This window comes from Carcharodon carcharias, chromosome 17 (genome assembly GCF_017639515.1).
Source record: "Carcharodon carcharias isolate sCarCar2 chromosome 17, sCarCar2.pri, whole genome shotgun sequence".
NCBI lineage: Eukaryota > Metazoa > Chordata > Chondrichthyes > Lamniformes > Lamnidae > Carcharodon > Carcharodon carcharias.
Window position 1 is genome coordinate 17,808,816 of NC_054483.1, and position 25,571 is coordinate 17,834,386.

The 25,571-nt window shown below is 42.0% G+C and overlaps 1 protein-coding gene across 4 annotated transcripts in view; it reads right to left on the bottom strand.

Annotated features, from left to right (window-relative positions):
• The window catches only part of LOC121289728 (transcription factor COE2), a 260,228-nt gene that overhangs the window by 212,899 nt on the left and 21,758 nt on the right, over positions 1-25,571 (bottom strand). For all 4 annotated transcript variants that reach the window (XM_041209384.1, XM_041209387.1, XM_041209385.1 and 1 more), the window contains one exon: positions 15,063-15,131. In XM_041209384.1, coding sequence (XP_041065318.1) covers positions 15,063-15,131 — 69 coding nt within the window. The remainder of the gene's footprint in view (positions 1-15,062; positions 15,132-25,571) is intronic.

Genomic DNA, 25,571 nt, shown 5'->3' on the forward strand with positions numbered 1-25,571 from the left:
AAATGCGGACCGAGGAATAGGGAATCTGCTTCCAGTGAATTTACTAATGTCTGACATTGAGAAATGGGTGGATAGCTAAATTCTTTACGATGAAACTCGGGAGATCCATTTGACAAAGAAGAAAGAGACTGAGACAACATAATTAGAAACTATTTTTGGGCTGAGCAATGTCACTCAGTGTTGTTTTAGCCAACACTAGGTGGGGCATGAGGAGCCTATATGCGTCCATGTTAATTTTAGGGGTGTATACAATGGCAATATAAGGTGATGTCTTTCCTTCATCAAGAGCCAGTTCGTTACTGTTTAAGGACTAGACTTCACTGTAATGCCCCCTGTAGTTGAATATCTGACCATCATCCAGATTCAAGACTTAAACATGAAATATAGAGACTGAGGACCCTGGAGAGTAGCCAATAACTGTGGAATTGTCCCCCCAAAGGCATCAGTGCCCTCAAGAAAAATGGGGAAATGTACTAACAAGAACAGCTGGATGCTGATTGCCCAATGGAATCAGAATCCAAATCTCCCGTCACATTGTTATAGGACTCCTCCAATCAGCAATGTGTTCTCCCTAATCCTGGGAATCAAGCTTTAAGTCTTCTATCTCCCTGGCTCTCTCTGTTTAATGATGGGGAGCAACTTGGAAGTGTTAGACTCTCCAAAGGGAATTGATTGAAAGTTTCTCGGAGGTTAATCTCCACTGATCAATACTCAGTCTTGAAGTTAAACTGGGATCAATAGAGCCTTATGTGTGTTTTTCAGAAAGGTTTGTGGACAGAAGGTGTCTGTTAAGTCAGTTTATTAAAATTAAGAAAGGAGTAGAATATTTTAATTGATTAGCAACAGCAGCAAGCTGTAAGGAGAACATCTCTCCGATCAAATACACATTTAGAGTCACTAATTTAGAAATTCTTTGGCAGTCACTCAGCAGTGAGTTCTTGGGCTGTCTAATGTCTAGGGCTACAGATGGCTTCATAAACCTAGAGAGTGATGGCTGGCTCTGTGGTAAATGTGCTGCCAATCATGGTGCCCCCGTTGTCAGCAGATAGCTGAGATCAGTGCACACATCACAGACTGGTGCCCTAGTTTATGCGGCCCACTTCTACCTTGGCTGGTGTACTAGCACATCAAGTTAACCCATGTTCCAAAATTAATCCATCCCTCGGCCTACGTTGTTTTCAAAAAGAGAAAGGCTTGCATTTATGTAGTGCCTTTCAAGCTAGGACGTCTCAAAGTGTTTTACAGCCAATGAAACACTTTTCAAGTTCAGGCATTGTTTTAATTTAGGAAATACAGCAATCTGCACAGAGCAAGCTCCCACAAATAACCATATAATAATGATCAGATAATATGTCTCTCACTAATGTTGTGGAAAAGTTTACACACCACTTCACACTCCCTACTTGATCACTCATTTTCACCTTTCCCTGACCATCACCAGACAAGGATGCCTCCAGACCTGTTTCTTATCATCTTGCCGTGCTGAGACGCAGTACCACAATTACAAACTATTTAAAGACTGTTTTTGTGGCATTGCCAATTAAATTCAGTTTATCCCAGTCCCAGACTTCCAAAATGGAGATTTTTTTTAACATAAATTTTACTTTATGAGCCATCTCTCCAATGTATTTTTCAATGAAAGGTACCAGCATTCAAAGCCGAGGGCTGGCCAGCCAAAACTGGCCTTATGCCACTAAATTATTGTCAAATGCCACTCTGCATCCACCTTCTGCATAAAGCAATCAGTCTGCCACACAAAATCCAGTGCAAATTCATAAATGACAAACATCCTGCATCAATATTGGTCCCGATGGTATCATCAAGCCTGGCAGAATGGAGCCCAATAAATATCTTTTTATGCCTCCTGTGCAAGTAAAAGGTAAAAAACTTTGGTTTTCAAAAGGCCGCACACTGTCTCCAGAGCCCTATTTTACACTTTAGGGGCAGTGTAGCAAGGAAGGGGGTCAATCGTGTCAATCTCTTTGACCAGTCACTCCTGACCTCCAGTGCCACAAATCACGGTCCTGCCGTAGTCTCCTCCTCTCCGACCTATTTCTGGGACCTGGGGCCTCTGATGGTGCTGAGAAGTCTCAGCACATACAAGTGGAACACACAGGCTGGGGGATCACAGGCGTGGAATGCAACTAGTAAAAGGCAGGGACTCTCTAAGGGACTCCCAAGCCTCTGTTTGATTTACAAACCCTGCCTAACACACAACAAATGTGATGGCTACAATCACTGTCTAGTTATCAATGATCTTGGCTTTCTCAGCTGTGCAGCTTCAAATGACAGAGCGATCCTATTGACAAGGTCTCTGGCAGTTGCCAGTAATCCTGGCAGGGCTCCAATTTGGCAAGTTGGATTCAATTAGATCCTGTAAGACACGTGTGAAATCCTACCAGCTCTGGGTCTGTGCAGAATGGCCTTGACAACAACTCTTTGAACAAACTGTGAGGGCTGTGCGCAATTTCACTTTTATTTAATCCTGGTGTCAATCTTCTATTGGTGGTAAATTGCTTGGCTATTTAGATAGAAATTCAACATTGACTGCTGTGATTTACCTCCTTTTCTCAAAGGAATAGCGTTGAAGAGGCACGGGACACACTCTCTTCCAAAATTATCATGTGTCAACCTGGAGAGTGAATTTTTGGCGGGGTGTTCAACCGTGAGGGGCTGAGCCAATATCTGCATACGGCATTATGCAGCAGACTTGAATAGCAGCATGGAGCTTAAGCGGAGAATGACCAACTGTCTGACCAACCTCCTCAATTTATATAAGCAAGTGACAAACTTAATGGTAAATCATACGACATCATGTACTTAGACGTTCAAAAATGCATTTGATAAAGTTCCGCATGAAAGGCTCAAATCTGTGGGGATTCAGGCTAAAACTTGCGAATAGATAAAACATTGGCTATAGGATAGAAAAGGACAGGTGCTTGTTAGATAATTCATGTCAGGATGGCGTGGGAGAAGTACTGAGAGGTGTCTCTGACCTTAATTTTCAGAACAATATTGTTTAGAATTTACATTACGAACTTCTTCAAAAACTCTATGCAAATCAGTCCAAACAGCTCAACTAAGATTCCAGCCTGTATCTTAATCCTGGTACCCTATAGGTACAAACCATCTGAACCTCAGATTTAGATTCCAGCCTTACCTGACTCCTGGGTAACTATTATTTTATATATAAATCATCTGAACCCTGATTTGATTCCAGCTTGTGTCTCAATCTTCACAAACATTATTCCATACAGAAAACACTGAAAACCATGAAAACTGTGCAGAAGCAATAGTTCGGTCAAGATTTCTTTGAATCCCTTAATTTCAGAGTAAGCCTTGTGATAGTGGGTTGCTGTAAGATCTGGTTAATGCACAGACAGTGAAATCTGAGCTTCAGCAGCTCCCTGGTGGCTGCAGAGAGGCTGACAGGCAAGGAGAAAAAGAAAGAAAACAAGCCTGTGCATCAAATATGACCATTCCTGACATTCATGCACCTCGCTTCAGCAAGTTATTTTACTGACAGCTAACTGCACCATTGATAGGCATCTGATAAAGAAAGACTTGCATTTATAGCCTCAGGACATCCCAAAGTGCTTTGTAACCAATGAAGTACTTTTGGAAAGTAGTTAATGTTTCAGTCATTATACATAGAAACCAATTTGTGCACAGCAAGCTCTCACAAACAACAATGTGTAAATAATGACTGGATAATCCAGGTTTGATTTAATGTTGGACAACTGCCCTGATCTTATTCAAATAATGTGATGGGAACTTCTACGTCCAATTGACAGAGAAGACAGGGCTTTAGTTTAATGTCTCACTTGAAAGATGACACCCTCAACTGTGCAGCACTACCTCAGTACCACTCTGGTATATTAGCTGAGATTTTGTGCTCAAGTCTCTGGAGTAAGACTTGAACCCATAAACTTGTGTTTCAGAGGCCAGAGTGCTACCCACTGAGTCATGATTTGGAGGCAGGTGTGAGACTCAAGATGTTTTCTCTTTATTGTTATTATTGAGAAAGCTGGGTGAAAGCCAAGGTGACACCATGATAACACCATCAAGGCTGAAAAGAGCAGGGCAGGGGGTGAGATACATCAAGTTCTAATCATAAGGGAAGAGGAAGATTTTAAAACACTTGCAGATTTTAGGAGGGGAAAAGTACCAAGGGATCCCTTGATTTTGAGATGCTGCAAATTAATATCTTGAAGTAGAAGATGGTGCAATGAGGGTTTTGGGAGGGGGAAGAGTGCATTGTGTACAAGGAAAGACTTGTATTTATACAATTATTTCCCTCAGAGAGTGCTTTGAGGGCAGTAATTTGAAATGAGCGACTGTTGCTCCATGTGTGGGAGTGAAAGGCATTAAGAAGGATTTTAAAGGAAAGGCTTGAAGTATCGCCAGAACAGTGGAGCTGTGAGTTAGAGGTAAGGCCACTCGGCTGAGGTTGTTTCGACAGTCAGGTGATGTAATATGTAGCTTGGCAGGGTAGCTTCTGCAAAGTGCAGGGTTGATGAAGAATTCCCTGTCCTTGGACCATACTTCTGTCTGCTGGGGATGTTGATGTAACCATCCACAATGAAATCATGGATGACAAAAGTTTGTGCATGAGTGATCAGATATTCTGGAGTGAAATACGAAGGGGTCTGTGATTCAGAGGATCGATAATGTGAGGAGTGGAGAGATCGACCCTAAGAAGTGCTGAGCAAGATGGTGAATTAGACTGGAAAATGGGAAGTTGCGATTGTTGTTCTTTAACATGTAGCAATGGGCATCACAATGGGTGTGCCTGAAATTGTCGAGAGAGATACATTCAAGGGGAATTCAAACATATGGCCAGAGAGATAAAAACAAAAAAACTGCGGATGCTGGAAATCCAAAACAAAAACAGAATTACCTGGAAAAACTCAGCAGGTCTGGCAGCATCGGCGGAGAAGAAAAGAGTTGACGTTTCGAGTCCTCATGACCCTGCGACAGAACTGTCGAAGTTCTGTCGAAGGGTCATGAGGACTCGAAACGTCAACTCTTTTCTTCTCCGCCGATGCTGCCAGACCTGCTGAGTTTTTCCAGGTAATTCTGTTTTTGTTTTGGCCAGAGAGAAGGTTGACTGAAGATTAGCAATAGGTAGGTGTTGGGATTGGGGAAGCGAGATGGTTGGGAGTAGAGAGAAAGGCCGAGAACACCAAAAGAGAAAATAATGGACTCAGATCTCAAGTGGCAGCAAAAAGCATTAGTACAAATGACTCAGGGAGTTCTGAGTTATAGAAATGGGGAAAGTTGGTGAAATGGTTAAACTGAGGTCAAGAAAGGGAGACTAGGTATCCGTCCAGAATTACAGTCTGACGGGCAGGAATCTCTATTACTGTGGAGTTCACTTGTAAGCAGGATTGAGGGGACCTTGAAATGGCTGTTGGCTAACAAAGAATAGAAGTCCAAACTTATAGCTGGACGACCAGAAGAAGGTAGGTCCAAGAAATGAAGAATTTGCCTGAACTATGTCAAAAAAGAATCAATTCTAAATCAAATGAGCAGAACTCAAGGTGAGAAATAACCAGGCTCTAGTAGCATGCAACCAGGCCTGTTCAAGAAATATGGAGAAGAATAACAGAAGATCTGGCCACTATTGTTCAATTAGTATTGAATATGCAAATTGTGTTGCTCACCTGGAGAATGGTCAGTGTAAAATGTTCGTACTAGAATGGTGAGCATGATAAATCAGGTTAGTCTAGTGTCAGCTGCAAAAGAACTCTTAGAATTCACAATTCAGGATAAACTAGTAGGTACGGACTTGTTAAAGGCAATCTATACTCATCAAATTCAACGGGAAATTTTTAATGATGTCAGCTAGGATAGATAAAGGGAATGTGATAAGGTTTAGATTAGTTTAGATTATTTTCAGAAACTGTTTGATAAGATGTCTCAGATAACGCTTATTAGCAAAATGAGGCATATGGTCTCAGTGAAAAGTAGGCAATGTGGACAGAAAGTTGGTGGATGGATAAGGAACAAAGGAAATCACACATTAACAGCATTTCCCCTCTTTTTCTGAGAATACCGTGGCTCTTCCACCAAAGTTTGGACCAGCCAGGAGCAGAACCTTTGCAGAAATGCAATCCCAAAGAGGTAGACTAAGTTGCTAAGCATGGAGAAGATTTAAAACTGGCATATGTCAAGATCAAATCATCTACATGTATGTCAGTGTTTGGTCCTTTCTTGGCACATGTAGGTGATTGGGACTTTGTTATAAGATTGGTATGGGGAATTCAATCTCTATATTCGCTGAACGACACAAAATGGTTTTATTTGAAGCATGTTGTTAGATCACTTTTCCTTGTTGAAATCATCAAGAGCATGACATGTATGTGTGTTTCACCCAGATTTCTTTAAAAGAACTCTCAATTATTGGCACAAATGTATTTTGTACAGAAATTGGAATGGAATGGTCAGATATACTAATCAGACTTTGAGCCTCCTACATTATGCTTTGCCTTGTTTGGGAAAAAAAATGGAAGGAGCCCTTTACAAATATGCCCCTTTCCCTCCTCAGGGCATAGATGATTTCTGGGTCTGTTCCACAAGCACCAGCCACCATCCATTATCTGACCTTCACCGGCCTTTCCGAATATGTGAGCCAAATCGCTGAATATCAGCAAGCTGTTCGGCCGTGAAACGCATTGCAACAGAGCCAGATCCTTTTCTCAACAATGCCCGCAGCTGTCACTTGCTAGCGGGGAGCTACGGAAGAGTAAATGGGAACAGGCATGTTTTCTGCCTTTCCTTCTCCCTTATTCAGGAAGGTTGAAGTTAACTGTAACGGTCATACAACCGCTCCAATTTACAAGAGGAGGGAGAGCGCTTGAAGCAGAAAAATGAAAAAAAGTAAACGAACATAAGGTTCACATGGTGCCTGAAGAGTTGGAATTGTTATTTGCACTGTATGACAGCGGGGCTCTGCTGGCTGCTTGAGTGAGGTGGGGGCAGGAATGATGGGGAAGGCGGGGGTTGGGGTGACGTATTTGTACTCTACTTCCTGTCACAAACAAAAGGTTAAATCAACATGACCTTTGCTGGTCGCCTAGATTGCTAAATAATTTATGTGGTTGACTCAATCACAGGCCACATTTGTTCTGTGGGCTCCTCTAATCATGTCCCTCATTTAGATTCCTACTCGCACCTGTTCGGCAATTAACATCACAGAATTTGTGCTTAAATGCCAGTTTTGCTTGACATTTGCAATATTTCCAATTAGTTTTATACCTGAGTAATTATACGGGGTTATTACCACGTATCAGACATAGTAGTGGGCAATTCCCAGCACTTCAATCTTCTCCGCGGAATATTTTTGGAAAGCTGTGAGGGTAAACGTTTGATTAGTCTTGTGTCTTTGTTTAATTTCTGCTCCCCCGTGCCCTCCCGCCGACTCCCCTTCACAAAATATCATCCTGCAGGGCTCCCTATGGACAAAGGAAATGATATCTTGCTGCAATTTGTCCTAATATAGTCAGTTCTTTGTCTGATAAATGTTATTGTAAAATCTGACCGGTCTCAGACATCTTGCTCTGAAACACAAAGCTCCCCGATGCCTTCATTTGTGACTACACTGGTGTGTGGTATCATAGAAGCACAGAAGGAGGCCATTTGGCCCATTGTGTGTTTGGAAGAGTTATCCAATTAGTTCCATCCCCTTGATCTTTCCCCATAGCCCTACACATTTTCAAGTGTAAATCCATTTCTTTTCTGAAAGTTGCTTTGAACTTGCTTGTGGTGGAAGAGAGGAGCAAACAGTATGCCAGTGCCTGAAGGCAAAGGGTCTAAGCTGGGGGTTAGGACTGAAGCAAGTTACAGATGTAGACTTTCCAATCTCCAGGTGTGGCAATGTTAGGTGAGTTCTCCATTGATAAAGAAGAAGGGAAATCAGTGAAGGCTTTCACTTTTTCCCTCTGTCCTGCTCCTATTGGGGCTGGGTATGGAGTTGCATATCATTTGAAGTCCATCATGACAAGCATCACAAGCCTGAAGTTGAAATCCCACATACTGAATTTCTTTTGAAATTACATCCCAATGGTACGGTTCCAGCTTAGAATGTTTCATGTCCAAATTTGTATTTAAGCCCAAAAGTGAGGGGAATATACAGCCCATGTCACCATCAAAGCAACAGCCATGTTTTCCCATTTTATTTCCCCTTGTCCTGAAGGCGCTGATTGAGTTCATCTGAGCATCTGTTTCTCATCCGAGCAGCAGTCTTCATTAGTGGGGGCTAGACAGTGACCATTCATTACTGAAAATATATCACGGCAAAACTTTCTCATCTCCTGACATATATCCACACATGTCCTGGCACATCCACAAACACGCATTCCATATCCCCACACAGTTACTGGGTAATAAACCTGGCATAAGAACCCTGGCTGCTTTTCTTTCCTTCCCCAACCCAGGCAGCACGCAAGCCAAGAATATAGGCCAATTGGTTTTCCAATTCAGCAGAAACCAGGGATTAAAACTACGGACCTCGTAGCCTCTAGGTCCTAAAGCTCCATCAGATAATGCATTTACTCCCTGAGCCATTGGGAGAGCTGTAATAAGCACACTTCAATAAAGCTACACTGTGGAACTTCAAGCTACACAGTTGCTAGCCAGCTTGCGATACTATTTTCGAAAAAATATGGAGATTTAATTTTTTCATGTTTAATCAAGGGATAATGTATTGATGAAAAAGTATCTGAATATTTTATTCTACACTCTCATTCCACTTTATAACAGTCAGATGTTTCGTGATTCAAGCCATATTTTCGAAGAGAGAAATTTAAACCACTTGGCTCTTGAAACACAGGAATTTGTTTTCATTAATCTTTTCCACAAAGAGTTTTATTCTGTTTAGAAAGGTTAAGCTTAAGTGATGGATGGGTTGCCAATATGTGCCAGTCGGATCTGGTTCATGTTATTCCCTGCAGCAATGCCCATAGGAGTCTGTTTATTGAGAAACCCAGGTGAAAGCCTGAGGCCCAAAGTGCAGAATAGCACCGAGGCTCAGAGAGCCGAAGAGAAGGGGAGGGGGTAGTTCATCAAACAGATGATTGCCAGGCTCAGGGTTTTAGAGCAAATAGGGAAGGGAAAGGAAAAGAGGACTGTAAGAGGGAAGGAGTTCCTGAAAATGACTAAACTAGTGTAGATAATGATTTGACTGGTCTTGATTTCACCATGGCAATGATTCAAGAAGAAGAAAGAGTTTTTAGGATGGTGTATTTGGAACTTGCGTCAGAACAAAACAGGAAAATTCAGAGAAGCACTGACCAAAATGGTTTTGATAAATTTAGAGAGGAAGAGAAGGACATATTGGCATCTGAGTTCAATAGTGCGAGAAGTGATGGTCTCCAACTCAATGCCAACCTTCATGTGATGTCTGCCTGGAGTTTAGTTGGTGACTGCATCTATCCAGTATGGTACTGAATCATACAGGCTGAGAAAATTCCAGATAGACTGCCCAGCCTGGGCTTAGTTAGCAGCAGGAAAGCAACGATTAATCTCAGCAAGTTTGGGCTGGAGAGGGGAAAAGTCAGCCAGGGTTCATTCCCACTCCTGATTGCTGCTTGCATCATGTGAATGTTGATTAACAACAGGATCAGGTTCGGTTGTCATGCCCTCCCACAGTGATCACACTCGGAGCTGGATTTTCCTCTGGAATGCCACCCAATTTTGGTGTAGTAGAGGGGCGGACAATGGTAGACAAAACAGGCCTTTCACTGTAGCTGTGCCTCTCAAAATGTTACCCAGAGTTTTCTATTTCCCCTCCTTGGGTGTAGAGCACTCATTGCACTGTTTGCCTGCTTCGCCATATACAAATGAAGCAGGAGGATGGCACTTGGTCCCATTTTCCTCAGTCACAACCTCATCCTCCCAAAAGCAATGCCTATCTCAAAGGGGCATTCAGAGATTTTTGGCAGCAGAAGCTAGTCTGTAAATACAATTGAAGCCTATTTTAACTTCTTTGGATGCTAATGTTCCTCTCCATATTTCCACATTAAGACCTTGCAAGTACATAGTGCATAGTGCCATTAATAAAGTGAGAGGTCCCAAGTAGCTTCACAGGATGGTTATCAAACAAAGCAACACCTAATAAGGAACTCCTTCCCTAATAGCTCTATGTGTGAACATACACCACATGGACTGCAGTGGTTCAAGAAGGCAGCTCACCACTACCTTCTCAAGCACAACTAGAGATGGGCATTAAATGCTGGCCTAGCCAACGATATCCCATGAATTAAGATTAAAAAAATTAGGACAGATGACTGAAGGTTTGGTCAAAGAAGTGGGTTTTAAAGACCATCTTAAAGAAGAAAAGGGATGTTGAGGGGAAGAGAGATTTAGGGACTTGACAGCAACGGCTGCCAATGATGGAGAGATAAAAATCAAGGGGATGCACAAGAGGCTAGAATTACAGAAACGTAGAGATCTCTGAGAGTTGTAGGACTGGAAGATTATTTCACAACAATTATTTGAAGTAAGGATTTGTTTTGAAGGATTCTGCATTTTATTCAGAGGTTGGTCTGCCTGTCCTCAAGAGCAACGAATGCATCTTGACACCATACCTTTTCTGAGCAGGAAGGGCCTTTGGAGATGCCCTAAATAATAAATTAACCATTAGCCAGCAAAATGAGATAGGATTACGACTGAAGCTGGAAGTTCCGCACTATCCCAGTAACTGATGAGAAAAATCCAAATCTAACTGCCTAGCTGTACCCATAAGGGTGTGCGTGGCACTGACCAGACCAAATATCAGTTCACAAAAAGTGGCGAAAATGTCTGACTTGCTGGCACTTAGAGAGTTTGAAGCAGGTAGCATTGATATATTCAGGGGCAGCTTGATGTATGCCGGAAGGGGACAGAGTGGGAATAGGTAGTTTGATTGGGTGGAGGCTCATATGAAGAATATGGACCCGCATTGTCTAATTGTGCTAAATGTTCTGTCTTCTGTACATTCCATGAGCAGGGGAGAAAATTGGAGGGGAGAGAATTGGGACAAGAAGAAATAAAATGCTTTATTTTGAGGACGATGCCAGTCCACTTTTTCAAAATTGTTAAGAAGGCCAGCAAATGCATCTCAAAGCTCCTACTCATATGATCACAGAGTAGAGCAGAAGGGTTCCATCGTGTTGACTAACCTTTCATGCGTGAGGCCAAATGTGGGCAGTGGACAGGATTGGGATGTAAGATTATGTGGGAATCCTTTGTCTTTGCTTCCCAATAAAGTTTCACTATCAGGGAGTCAGACACAAATTGCAAAAACCTCATGTTAAACATCATTAGACCTGACACAAACCCAATTCTGTACTGTTTTGGACTGAGGTGATGATTTGTAGACATACATTTGGGTACGTTTTGAACACTGTGCACCAATTCATGCAAATACTGGCACTCACAGGTTCCGCAGTAGTTAATGGACTGGTAGAAAGTCAAATAAAGTTCCTTGTTTTTCTTAAATGATGTATTGTGTTGGGTCAGATTTTCTTGTTGACAGTAATTCTCTTGGGGTTCCTCAAAAAAATTAGGAAAACTTTATTTCAGCCATTTCCCAGTGTTCAGTTTGAGCTTGGAGACATCTGGTTATTTCATTTCCCAACTGGAAAGAGTTGGGGTTGACTCCTGCCTTGATGGCAATGTTGGTTAATTTCAAATGCAGCTACAAGGGAAATAAGACTTGGCTAATGGTTTGTCCAAAAAAACTCTTGATGTACAAAAATGTAAGCGTGAAACAGGATCATTGAGTACCGCAGGATGAACAATGTGTTTTTAGTTAAATTGCATGAACAGAAAATATCAAGAGAAGTACACTAGTTCAATGTAAACAAAAGACGAAACCTGTTTTTTTATATGATTGTGTGAGGTAATGGTTGCTTAATGTAATATAGTTTGGTTTGCTAATTGCTAAAAGCACACAAGTTACTCTGTTGCATTAACCCTTTGGCCTCACTTATTTTCATCTTAACTAAAAACCTATTATGTACCATAACAGCACCTCAGGATGCAGTTGTTAATGGCTGCCAGACGCACCTTCCGAGCAGCTTTCTGAATGCCCAACTAGAGTTGACATTTTTCATTTGGCAATGTCCATACTACTAGGCAAACTGGGATGCCCTAATTCAGCGTGGATTATTGGGCCTGGGATTTTCATGGTCTTTATAGCTCAGTTTTGGAGGGGACATTGGAAGCCAATTCTGTCTGTCCACCACTTTGTTTGTGCTATAAAGAAGGGAAATGTAATTTTAATTTAAAAAATCATATTGGTTGCCTGAGAACTCAGTGGTGGCATTTCAGCTTGAAACAGGTGGAAGCTTTATTCAAATATTTAAACACTGCCCTTTCCCAGTCATAGGACCTTGAATTGTTATTCACATACCACTGGACAGAACAAGTGCTACACACATTCTGCCCAGTGGAACCTGACACAGAGCAACCTAACTAACTGCAACAATGGTGGAAGAACCTTTGTGACATGATTTTTTGTGGGGTTTTGATGAACGTAAATGTTCCTTTGACCCTATAGAAATACTGCCACCCATTGCCAGCTGCTGTGGGGTGCCCATACTTCCCTTCCAATGTTTATCTTCCAGCTTGATTAGAATCTCATCCACTACCTTAAATATTCACTCCCTTTACCACTCCCATACCGTGGCTGCAGTGCATTCCATCTACAAGATGCACTACAGCAAGTCTCAAAGGCTTCTTCAACACCACCTCTACCACTTAGAAGAACAAGGGCAGCAGACCCCATCGACAAGTTCGCCTTCAAGTCAAACACCATCCTGACTTGGAAACATATTATTATTTCTTCATGGTCACTGGAACTGCCTCCCTATCAGCACTGTGGGTGTACTTATACCACATGGACTGCAGTGGGTCAAGAAGGTGGCTTGCCACCACTTGCTCAAGGGCAATTAGAGATGGGCAATAAATGCTGGTCTTGACAGTGATGCTCACATCCCATGAATGAATAAATGTCAAAAAAAAAGCTTGGATGCACAATGTATCCATCAATGTTTCCTTCCAACAACCCTCCCCAATCAGGAAATTGCACTATAATTGAAATTCAGCCCCATTGTGTGTATTCTCAAGTACCTCTTCCATGCCACAGTTAACCAAACAACTCTGACAACATCTCTTTCCCTTTTAAACATTGCAAATGGGAAAATATAAGCACAGTCACCAGATGAGTACACTGCCTAAGGTTGTGTTTGTCTGAATATATCTAAAACCCCTTAAATATTTCCTGAGTTGCTTGTGCCTGTGGGATTAAATGTTCTGTGCGCTAATAGGCAATGGACAGTAAAATTGCTCACATTCCTAGTCTCTGTAGCAATGCTTTAATCAGTCATTCCAGAACAAAATGAAGCAAAGGTTGCCTGGCCAATTTGAGGAGCTACAAAACTTGGAATCCTATTTCACCCCTCTCTGAAATCAAAGGAATGTAAAGACTGTTAGCACAGTATTATCAAGTAAGGTTCAACACTAGCTCAGTTGGTAAATGCAATGCTCAGCTGCAAAGTGCCAGATTCCATGCCTACTTATTGTTAATTGCCCTTAGCCAAGGTATTGGCAATTAACATCAATGTAAGTGAGGTTTCAAAAGGCTTCTGTTACTGATTGCAGGTGCTGTACTTTACCAGAGTCCACTTTTTCTATGTCATTGTTTAGCTTGTGTAGTTAATTGTTTGTACACAGAAATATTTTACACAGCGCTTTTGTTGATTTCTGTCCAACCTTCATGTGTCCCAACCACCTTAGAACTCCAGAAACTCCATGGAACACTTGCAATCCTTGAAAAGCAGAGTGATGTTACCCAATGATCTTTGTTGGAAAGTGTGTGTGTGTGTGTGTGTGTGTGTGTGTGTGTGTGTGTGTGTGTGTGTGTGTGTGTGTGTGTGTGTGTGTGTGTGTGTGACTGTCAAATGAGGAGAGGTTCAGCCTCAGCTCTGATGCCCCATAGCCTGCCAAAACTGACTAGGTTCACAATGAAAGAGTAGCTATTTCAGTGAGGGACTGGAGGGGATCCTTTCCCCCTTTGACCTTTTTGCTCATTGACAACTTTTTGCTCATTGACAACCTTGGTATAATAAGGGGACTGCGATAATATCTGATGCTGCAACAGTTACCTTCTGGAACCTTCTCCAGTAAAGGAATAAAGACAACAACAATGGAACGCAAATGAGGCGCATGGTCCCCTATTGGAGACTCAAGAGATTTAAAGCATCTGCTCTGAGCTGGCTTCCAATATAATGAGCAGATTGGCAGCATAACAGGGGAAGTAGTTTCATTAACTGGTGAAAAACGAATGAACTGCTTCTTTTCCTGATTTTTATTGGCTTGGGTCAAGACAAAGAGTTGGAAGAGACACTGGATAAAATAGAGGTTCATTGACGAGTCTACTGGCTCATTTACCCATTTTAAATGATAGCAATAATTTCAAAATAAACCCATGGCAAAAAGCAAATCACTTTTCTTTTTAAGCTTGTGTAGTCCCCCACATTTTAACTTGGAATTCAGTGGTACAATATTTGTGTATGGCACATTCATGTCATGCCCAGTTGCTATGTAGCAAGTAGCCAACAGAACAATGGTGTACACTGCAGTATCTTCTTAGCCCCTGTAATTACTAATACCAAATGGCTGTAACTGCCAAAAGGGACACTTTTTCATGGGTGGTTTTACTCCACACATGCTATTGTGACTCCTTCTCCTTAAATCACACCAGTGCCTGCCCAGTTATTACTCCATTCTACATGGACTTCACCAACGCCAGCTAGTAACCTCTGTCAGTGCCTGATGGCTAGATGTCATGACCTTTTCATCCCTGCCCTGAATGATATGCTAAAGGTCACTCCTGGGCAACTTGACTCACCACATTGGAAACAGGTCCACAACCCAATGCCATAATGGCGACAGCAGCACAAGCAGCAGCCTGAAAACATGCAACACCACACCATGGTTGACCAGACACAGCTCAGAACACTTTCCTGCCATTCCCTCGGAGGGACATTTGAAAGAAATGAAACACTGTTTCCTACCTGTCAATGATGACGGGATCTGACGGAGTTTCGTTTCTATTGCCACAGCTCTTCTTTTCACAGCAGCGGCTGGAAGGAAAAAGAGAAAAACCATCAGGCAAACAGTGCAAATCAATGCTGCTACAAGGAAAGAATGGCCTTAAGAGTGCACAATGGGTAGATTGGAGCACTAATCCTACTGTCATGCTGCGTAACATACTCTTACATAGTATATGTATGTATAATACTTACATAGTATTTACAACACAGAAACAGGCTAACAGCTCCATGCCAGTGACAATGCTCCCACACTGTGTTCATTGTGCAAACATCCAGTGCCAGAACTAGAGATTCCATTTTGCCAAATTGGGCTGCATCTGGAGAGATGGATATGGGAATAGGACGGGAGAGTGGAAATTGAAGTCAAAGATCAGCCATAATCTTATTGAATGGTGCAGCAGGCTCAAGGGACTATATGGCCTACAACTGCTTTGATTTCTTCTGTCCTTGTGAGAAAATTTTGAGTTGTCTAACACTCGATTGCTTACTGGTGGAGGGATCACATTTACAGCTCTGCATGACTTTGTAAGTAAGGGCATCATCTCAACATAAACCGTACTAGAAGATCTCACGTTGATTATCCAGACTGCTATAATCTGGGCTTCGACTTCTGCAATGGTTGTGAAAAAATAGCGAGCTCTATTTCTATTCACTATCGAATGATCTCTGTTAAAGAATGACGTTCAGTTGATTGTATCAGCCTTACCATTACCTGTCTGGGATCAGCCAATTCAACACACACACTACATGGTACCCAGATCCTTCACAGCCCACATAGCTCACCTACCCACTGAAGCTTTTTTCTGAGCTTTTGAACATTTCCAAAGAAAATTATTTTCTATTAATAGAACCAGAGACTCACCAACAAACAAAATCACCATGCATCATTATTAATCTATCTTTTTCCACAGCTTGGTAATGTTGGAAAGTAGCAGCCATGCTTTAATGAAATAATTAACTCAAGATAAATCACATATTTTGCCGGATCAGTACAGGGTGGAAAATATACTCTGAACGTGTTCTTTTTCTTCAAATATGTATGCAATGTTTATTTAATATCAAATGGATGTAAACATTAAATTGGTGATACTGGGAACTGGCAGTGGTGTGAACATCCTGCAGTCCTGGATCTACATTTATAAGAGTTGGGCCCACAGCTGAGATCCATTTAAATTCCTCGCCCGCATAATCTTTGTGGTGCACTTCACTCATGTCACAATGACAATTTGAACCACAGAATTTTCAAGCACTTTAACCTTCTGTACATGAACTTTTTTTTCCTGAGAATCAAGCAAATGATCAGCCAGATAAAGATTCTGTCTGGCAAAATGGTTAACAATTAGGGTTTACTGGAGGGGTTTGTCACGTTTGCTTCTGTTTTTGCTGAATTGTTTCCCTTTTTTAGTGAACTTTGTACTTTAGAGATAAGGGATGTTGCTGTTGGGCAATGGAACACTTTCTATTTCAAGCACCCATTGTCAGCAGCAGCCAATCTCAAAACATGGGTGAGATACAGAATAAAGCTCCCTCCACACTGTTCCACCTGACCCCGGTTCGAATCCCACCACGACATGGAATTCGAATTCAATAAAAATCTGGAATTAAAATTCTGATGATGACCATGAAACCATTGCCCATTGTCATAAAAACCCACCTGGTTCACTAATGTCTTTAAGGAAGGAAATCTGCTGTCCTTACCTGGTCTGGCTGACATGTGACTCCATACCCACAGCAATGTGGTTGACTCAAATACTCTGTGAACAAGGGCAGTTAGGGATGTCAATAAATGCTGGCCTAGCCAGTGATGCCCACATCCCATGAACGAATAAAAAAAAAACAATCCCAAGACAGGTACAGCAAGGGATTAGGTACAGAGTAAAGTCCAACTTTGCCTCAAAAGTATTACTCAGCTCCAGCCTTAGAAGACTGCACCTTATTCATCTGTTTGTTAATTTTCAAATTGTCTCATGAACCACCTTGAGGGTTGAACGAGATGGGCAGTTAGGCCATATCCACAGAGAACCACAGTGAGGCTTCCAAAACTCATCTCACAGAGGATGCTCAGAGAAATTAAACCAAGGAAATCTTTTTACAAAATAGAACTTAAGAAAACACTTCTGTATTGTTCCTAACTCAGACCAGGATATCTGGCAGTTTTACTGCTTTCCCTACATTTCTCCTGACGCTGATTTTAGTATTTTCTTTTGGGAGTAATTTGAATGTCAAGAAATATATAATAGTACCCCAATGATGTCAAATGCTGACGTGTGTTTGCCTTCTTTTTCTCCCTTACAAATAAGAACAGAAAATTTTCTCTATTTTGCTTTCGTGTCAGACACTTTTTGTCAGAGACACCCATCCCCAACTTGTGCCTTGCCCAATGCCCAGTCTCAGGAATACTGCAACAGAGAGGGATAGGACTGCCCACGATTCTTCCACACACTAATTTTGGTTATACATCTGTAGGCAATTGCCAAGTAGAGACTAGGCCTTACCCCACAGGACAACAAAAACGTAGGACAAATGCTTCTGTTAAGTAATAGTTCTATTTTAATCAGGCTCATTGCGCTTGCGGTACAGAGACTGAGATAATCCAGCCTCCTAGTGCTACAACAACAACTTACATTTGTATAATATCTTTAATATTGTAAAACGTCCCAACGTGCTTCACATCTCACACTTCCAGTGTGAGAAACAAGATTTGACGCCCAGCCATGAAATGAGATATCAGAACAGATGACCCAAAGCTCGATCAAAAAGTTCTGTTTTAAAGAATGTCTTATAGGAGGAAAGACAGTTGACAAGACAGAGAGGTTTAGGGAGGAAATTCCAGAGCTTAGGGCCAAGGCAGCTGAAGGCATGGCCACCAGCAGTGGAGTGATTAAAATCAGAGACGTGCAAGATGCCAGAACTGTTAGTGCCCAGAGATATCAGGGGATTGTAGAGCTGAGGAAGTACTCTTCTCCTGCCTTATTTTCTGGAAAAGCAAATTAAGTAGTAGGAACAGCAAAGAATCCCAGTTCGGGCAACATTCCTTTTTCAGGCAGGTCATGAATTGAGTCTAAATTGCTTGTGTGGAACATAAATACCAGCATTGACCAGTAAAGCTGAAATGCCTATTTCTGTGCTGTAACTTCCAGGTAACTTCTGCTGAGGTTCATCAATGAATTGCAGTAGTCTCAAATAGTCTTTGGGCTGTATGGCGGACACCATTGATTTTAACATGTCACAAACAATTCAGCTTCCTCGGGATTGTCAGTTGTACATTGTGAGATCTGCGGCTCCTCTGTGCCAACTGTTGACCAAACTCTGACAGCACAAAGGATACGTGGTCAAACAAGGCAATTTACTCTCACAGTGAAGGTAAGACAATCCAAACCCTAAATAGCTTATAAAAAGAATTGCTGTATTAAGCAAACCTAATGATTAATTATTGCAATGAAGGAACTGCCATGAGGATCATGTGAATGGAAGTTTCCAGTGAAGCCTGTATTTGTGTTTAGAACTTCTGCCAAATTTCCTCTCCCCATCCATCCCTCCACGGAACTGGTGAAGAAATTTTTGCATAATCATCACCTTTCTCTTGTCCTTTGCTAACATTCACTGGGCGTCAAAGTGCTAGGGCCCTCCAGTCTCTCATCCTTTTCGAAGCTATTTAGGGTTTATTTAGCTAGACAAAGACTCGAATTGAGTGAAAGTCAGTGTTGGCAAGCTGTCCTATCTGTTAGCACATCACAGCCCCAGGCCAAAGATTAACTCAATGGAGTTCTGAGAAGAAACAAAAACAGAATTACCTGGAAAAACTCAGCAGGTCTGGCAGCATCGGCAGAGAAGAAAAGAGTTGACGTTTTGAGTCCTCATGACCCTTAAACAGAACTGAGTGAATATTAGGAGAGGGGTGAAATATAAGCTGGTTTAAGGTGGGGGGGCAGGGGGGGTGGGGGAGGAGGGGGGTGAGGGGAGAGAAGTGGGGGGGGTTGGTGTGGTTGTAGGGACAAGCAAGCAGTGATAGGAGCAGATAATCAAAAGATGTCACAGACAAAAGAACAAAGAGGTGTTAAAGGTAGTGATATTATCTAAGCGAATGTGCTAATTAAGAATGGATGGCAGGGCACTCAAGGTACAGTTCTAGTGGGGGTGGGGTGGAAAGACTTGCGGGGCATAAAAGATTTTAAAATAATGGAAATAGGTAGGAAAAGAAAAATCTATATAAATTATTGGAAAAAACAAAAGGAAGGGGGAAGAAATGGAAAGGGGGTGGGGATGGAGGAGGGAGTTCAAGATCTAAAGTAAGAAACCCTTTTTATGCTGAGAAAAGCAAGGTGAAGGACCAAAGCCCACAGTGTTGGATACCTGAGAGGCTCTAACAACTAAGGGAGATAAAAGTTTAAATGAAGAGGTAGTAATTCAGTGAAGTTGAGCTTTGATTTTACAAACCTGTAGATTGCAGGTGAAAGGAAAGACTGAGGGAGGAGAGGAGTTAGACAGTTTTGAAAAAAAAGAGTAAGCAACTTCACAATAACACTTAATTTCAATCAGTAAGGATACTGGGTGGGGGATGGGTTCATGGGTGAGTACATTTTTGCATGAAAGACTGCCACTTGTAACATCTGGAACATAAGAGGAGGCCATTTAGCCCCGCAACCTTGTTCTGCTATTCACTGAGGTCATGGCTGATCTGTGATCTAACTCGATATATCCGCATTTGTCCCATATTCCTCAGTACATAAAATTCGATCCGTTTCAGATTTAATAATAACAATTGATCTAGTTTCAATTGACATTCATGGAAGAGAGTTCCAAAAGTCTGTCACCCTTTGTGTGCAGGAGTATCCTAACTTCACTCCAAGGTGAGGCCCATAGAATTCTGGGTAGTTCTCAGTAGTTCTGGGGGTTGGGGTACAATCCAGCTGTGTGCTGGTTTCCATAATACTGATGGTGTGCAGTCCAAACCTTCATATTGTTCTTAGTACTGACAACTCACAGCCCCCTCCCCCAATGAGAGTTGTGCTAATTTGCACCATCTGTTGGGCATGAAGCTGGAGAGAGCAAGTAGCACAGCTATGTGAGTAAGGACACATCTGCGCCTCCTTCCTCAGTTGATCAGTGCTGTGTGGTTAGACAGCTGAAAGCCTTGTCCCTCCTCAGCTGAAATTTAAATTTTAACCCTCTATTTCCGCTAGCACTAGACAGACTTTGTTGCGTTATTCTTGCGCTCTCACTGCACCTTATTATTCCAGAAATCTGACTGACAGATTTCCTTAAAGAGATGAGCAAACTTTCTGGCTCCCCAGCTGGTTCAGTCAGTCAGGGTCCTGGGTTCCCTTGCTAGTCTGTGCACTCACTGCACTACTGTCGGTCAGGATAGCAGTAGGTGGCGGTGAGGATTATAGTTTAATGCAGCAATCCTGATAAGGAGAGGGGGGAAATTTCCTTGGGATTCTGCTCCTAATCATGCTCTCATGATCCCTGCCAGGCAGTGAGCATGGGCAATTGTAACTAGAAGCCATGGTCAACCTTGGTTATGAACGCCACAGTCAAATAGTGCACTGACCATCACTGTCCAGTCTTATGCCTAAGGAAACGTCACTTAGTTGAGGGCCTGGAAAGCAAACAGGTCACTAGCCAGTGATATTTGCTGAAAATTGCACATGGAAACAATAGCAGTAGTGACCACAACAATAACAACTTGGACTCATCAAATGTCTTTAACGTGGGAAAATTGTCTAATGATGAATGATTGAATAGATTGTGCCTATATTCTCTGGAGTTTTGAAGAATAAGAGGTGATCCCATTGAAATTTATAAGATTATTGTAAGAAAATTATAAGATTCTCAGGGAGCTTGGAAGAGTAGATGCTTTGAGGCTGTTTTCTTTGGCTGGAGGGTCTAGAACCAGAAGTTATAGTCTCAGGATAAGGGGCCGATCATATAGGACTGAGCTTAGGTAGAAATTTCTTCGCATTGAATGTTGTGAATCTTTGGAATTCTCTACCTCAGAGAGCTTTGGGTGCTCAGTTTCTGAGTATATTTAAAGCTGAGTTAGTTAAGCTTTTGGACTCCAGGGGAATCAAGGGAAATGGAAATTGGGTGGAAAATGGACTTGAGGTCAGGATCATATTGACTGACAGGGCAGGCTCAAGGGGCCGCATGGCCTCCTTCTGCTCTTATTTCTTGTTTTATGTTCTTATAAAATTCTCCCTAAAGCCCTTCCTGGGAATGTAATCAAACAATGGTCGCTGAGCGAAGGACATACTGAGATAGGATGACCAGGGGTAAGTTTTAAGGAGGGTCTTAAGGAGAAGGGCTTTAGCAGAGGGCCTTTGGAAAGGAATTCCAGAGATTGACAACACAGCTGCCAATGAGAAAAGAAATACATTTCTATAGGGCCTTTCATGACCTAGGGACATCCTAAAAGGTTTTACAGCCAATGAAATACTTTTGAAGTGTCATTGTTATAATGCATTGGACACAGCAGCCAATTTGCACACAGCAAACTCCCTCAAAGAACAATGTGACAATGTCCAGATCATCTGTTTTTCAGTGATGTTGAGTGGGGGATGAACAATAGCCAGGGCACTGGGGACAACTCCTCTGTTCTTCTTCAAAGTATTGCCATGGGATCAATTATGTCCACAGGAAAGAGCAAATGGGGCCAGATGATGTTTAACGTCCCATTCTAGAGGCGGCACCTCAGATAGTACAGCACTCTCTTAGTGATGAGTGAGTTATCCACTGAGCAAAGGTGGACACAGTGACCACTGGTCTGATAGGATGAAGGCAATGGGTAACTGTACAAAGGCCCAGAACTGGAGGAAGGGAGAGATGAGAGGTGAGCATTGCAGAGATTATAGAGGTGTGAAGACACAAGGCTACAAAGGATTTCATGGATATGGGACACCTGATAAGGTTGTATTAGCTATTCTTAGCTAAGTCAGCAGTAAGGTGCTATACAGGCCTCAGGTCTTTAAGCTAGGGTGGGGAAAACATTAGCTAGGATTTCTACAGCCTATTGCATGAACCCTGCTGGAAAGTCTGTCAGTGTACATCCTGGATGAGGACTGGACTAAGCTTGGCTGTTACTCCCCACAGGTGAATCACTGAGTTAAAAACTTTAAAATGCTGGAAATACACAGTCGATCCATCAAAAAACAAGAGACTGACTCCTATTTTGAGTACACCCATTCACTTTTCACTGTCAGATGCTGGCTGATCTGCCATGTATTTCAGATTTTCTGTACATTAGCAGTGAGCCCTTGTCCTTACTGGAGCTAAACCCACAGTAAGAGAAAATCCAGTTAAAGAGACATTGCACTCAATCAAGTTAACGGTGAAACAAGTTCATTGTAAAAAGTGCCTGTTTTCACCTTACAGAAATAGCTCTGCTGTAAAATACAATTATTTATTTTTGTCTATTCAACTGCCTAACTGTCATGGAGGCACTAACTTCTGCTGATATGCATATTCCCTGTGCACCTTCAGCCCGCCAATACCTCTCCCAGGTGGCCATTCTTCCTCACTGAGCCTCAACAGCAATGAATAGGTTATTTACTCTGAAGGGAGTCACAGTGTGGTTTGATCCTGTCCTCACTTGTTGTCCAGACGCATGCAACGACCAGCAGAAGTCACAGGAATGGGGACAAGATTGGCACAGAATTATAGACTGAAAGAGCACTGCAGGAGGCTATTCAGCCCATTGTACCTATGCTGGCTCTTTGATAGTGTTATCCAATCAATCCCATTTCCCTGCTCTTTCCACAAGCTTGTAACTATTTTCCCTTCAAGTCCTTTGCCAAGATTTTGCAGTCCTGCTTGCAATGAGAATCATAGCAAGCGGGACCAGAGAATCCCAGTCTTTATCCGATTGTTTTTTGAATATTACGATTGAATTTGCCTCTACAGCCCTTTCAGACAGTGCATTCTAGATCAACCTGCAGTGTTTCCTTACATTGCCTCTGTGTCCCTTGGCTGTTGACACTTCTGCTATTGAAAAGAGTTTCTCTTTATTTACTCATTTAAAATATAAAAAACTGCCATGGCAGATCTCAAGCTTGCTTGACCTCTTGTTCTTCCCACATATTTTTCTTCTTTTATGGCAATGACAGCATTTGTTGCCCATCCATAATTGCCCTTGAACTGAGTGGCTTACCACATCATTTCAGAGGGCAGTTAAGTGTCAACCACTTTAATGAGGATCTGGAGTGACACGTAGGCCATACCAGGGAAGGATGGTAGATTTTCTTTCCTAAAGGACATTTATGAACCAGATGGGTTTTTACAACAATCAACACTGGTTTCATGGTCATCATAGCCGAGACTAGCATTTCAATTCCAGATTATTAATTGAATTTAAACTCTGCCAGCTGTCATGGTGGGATTTGAACCTATTTCTCCAGATCATTATCATGTGCTTCTAGATTATTAGTCCAGTGACATTACCACTACACCAGTTCAGTTTGTCTATGGCAAACTGAAACAGGATCTCTGACTAATCTATTTATTTTCACTCATTCCAGAGCACTGAGGATAATGGCAATGCCCAGTGTGCTGACCCGAGTTGAAGGCAGCTGAGACTGTACAAACCAGCCGTCATATCTGGAAGCTTGCTGTTCTGTGCCACAGCTGGCCATGCATTTACAGAGAAAGAGTGTTTTATGGTCCAGTGTTATCACATCACGCCAGAAATACAGGTAAAATTGCCAAGGTGCGGCATTCAGATGAGCAGCTGGAAATAGTGAAGCTAAAGCATTGTCAGCTATTTTACTCTCCTCTTAAACCTTGTTTTCCTGTTTTTCCTCTTCTCTTTCTGTCTTAATTTCATGTCATTCTTTTGTTTATCTACATTTGCTTGTGGGTGTTTGCGAGTGTTTATAATATGCCCTATAGTTTGAATAGATGACTTTTCACTCTCGTTCTGAATGCTGGCTTAGCACAACCTCCATAGTGAGGGCAGTAGGAGGGGAAGTTTGTAATCTGAGATTCCCACAGAGTGAGGCAATGCTGCAAGACCATGGTTTAACATAGACCTCAAAATACTGTTGATCTCCGGAGTCTTCCAGCCAGATAGGTTGCTGATTGCCTATGCCCAAGTAATTTGCAAGGCATTAACAGTTTTTAATTTAAAACGTCAACATGCATTCCTACTCAAAATATGTTTGGGAAAAAATTGTTGGCTTTGCAATAAAGAATATTCCTAGATTTGTGAAATGAAATGTGCATACAGTCATGTATTTCACTGACAGCAAGGTCAGAGTGAACCTTCTCTGGGTTGTTTTACTGTGTGACTTGGGGAGAGACTACATCAGCATATGGACAATACGTTGGTTTACCGCTGACTTCTGTTGAGGAACGACTGACTGTTGCGACATTATCTTACTTTGAACTGAAGAATGTGCAAATGGTGCCAAAATTCAGTCAGTGTGTTGGGGAGAGTGGCCAGGGATGCAAAGTTGCATAGCTACCCCTGAAAAATGAGGGTCTTGGGTGGTTATCATGTGTGATTGCCAGGCTTCCTCTGGTATAACCACAAAAGCCTTGGCAGTAGCTCCAAACCTGATGTGACAGTAGGTGAGCAAAGCAGGCTGCAAGCAGCAACTTGAAATTGGATAGTGCTTTTTAAATGTTGCACAATCACTGAGCAGGAATTCTGAGAAGAGCTGGGGAGGTTATGGTCAAAGTTATATGGTCAAAGATTTTGAGGAGGCTTTGGAAGTGTGGTTAATTGTTTGAGAATGAAAGTAAGCAGGGTTTGGTGGCTGAATCATCTGTAACGAATGGTGGAATAGAGGGGAGGGAGGAGCACACTAGAGCAGAGTTAAAACAGAGGTGATGAACCCATTCATAGGTAGGCTGGAAGGCTGTGGAGAGATTTGTAAACATGGATGGGGTTTTTGAAATCAATATGTTTGAGGGAAAAAAAACAAGACAAAGGATGTTTCATAAATAATGAAAATACATTCTTTAGTTATATATCCTTTTGAGAATACAAGAATGTTGTCTTGCTTTGTACTATTTTCAAACTTCGTAATTCTCAGAATTTCAGAATCTTTACAAAATTCTTTTTGCAGATGTTAATGACAGAGGTTCAAAGGTCACACAGTTGAAAGGTTACCGGCAATGTGCGAAGCTCATTAGAGAAGGCAGAAGAGATAAAGGAGCAAAGTCTTGGAAAAGGGGCAATTGTCAGTTGAAAAAGGGGAACTAGAGTTACATTACCCTCTAATTCCCAACTCCAAATCCCAAGCTCCTCATGTTCTCTCTTCCCTCTAACACTTAGCATCTGCTCACACTTCTGATCTATCTGCTCCTTTCTTCCTCCCACAATCCTGAATACCAAAAGTTGGTCTGAGATTGAAGGCGAATTTTTGGCCCTGATTTTCCACACATACAGTAATTCTACACTTGACCTTTTTTTGTTTATTTTGCCTGTGCGGATTGAGTGTGTGAATTTCAGAAATTAAACAAGTCATC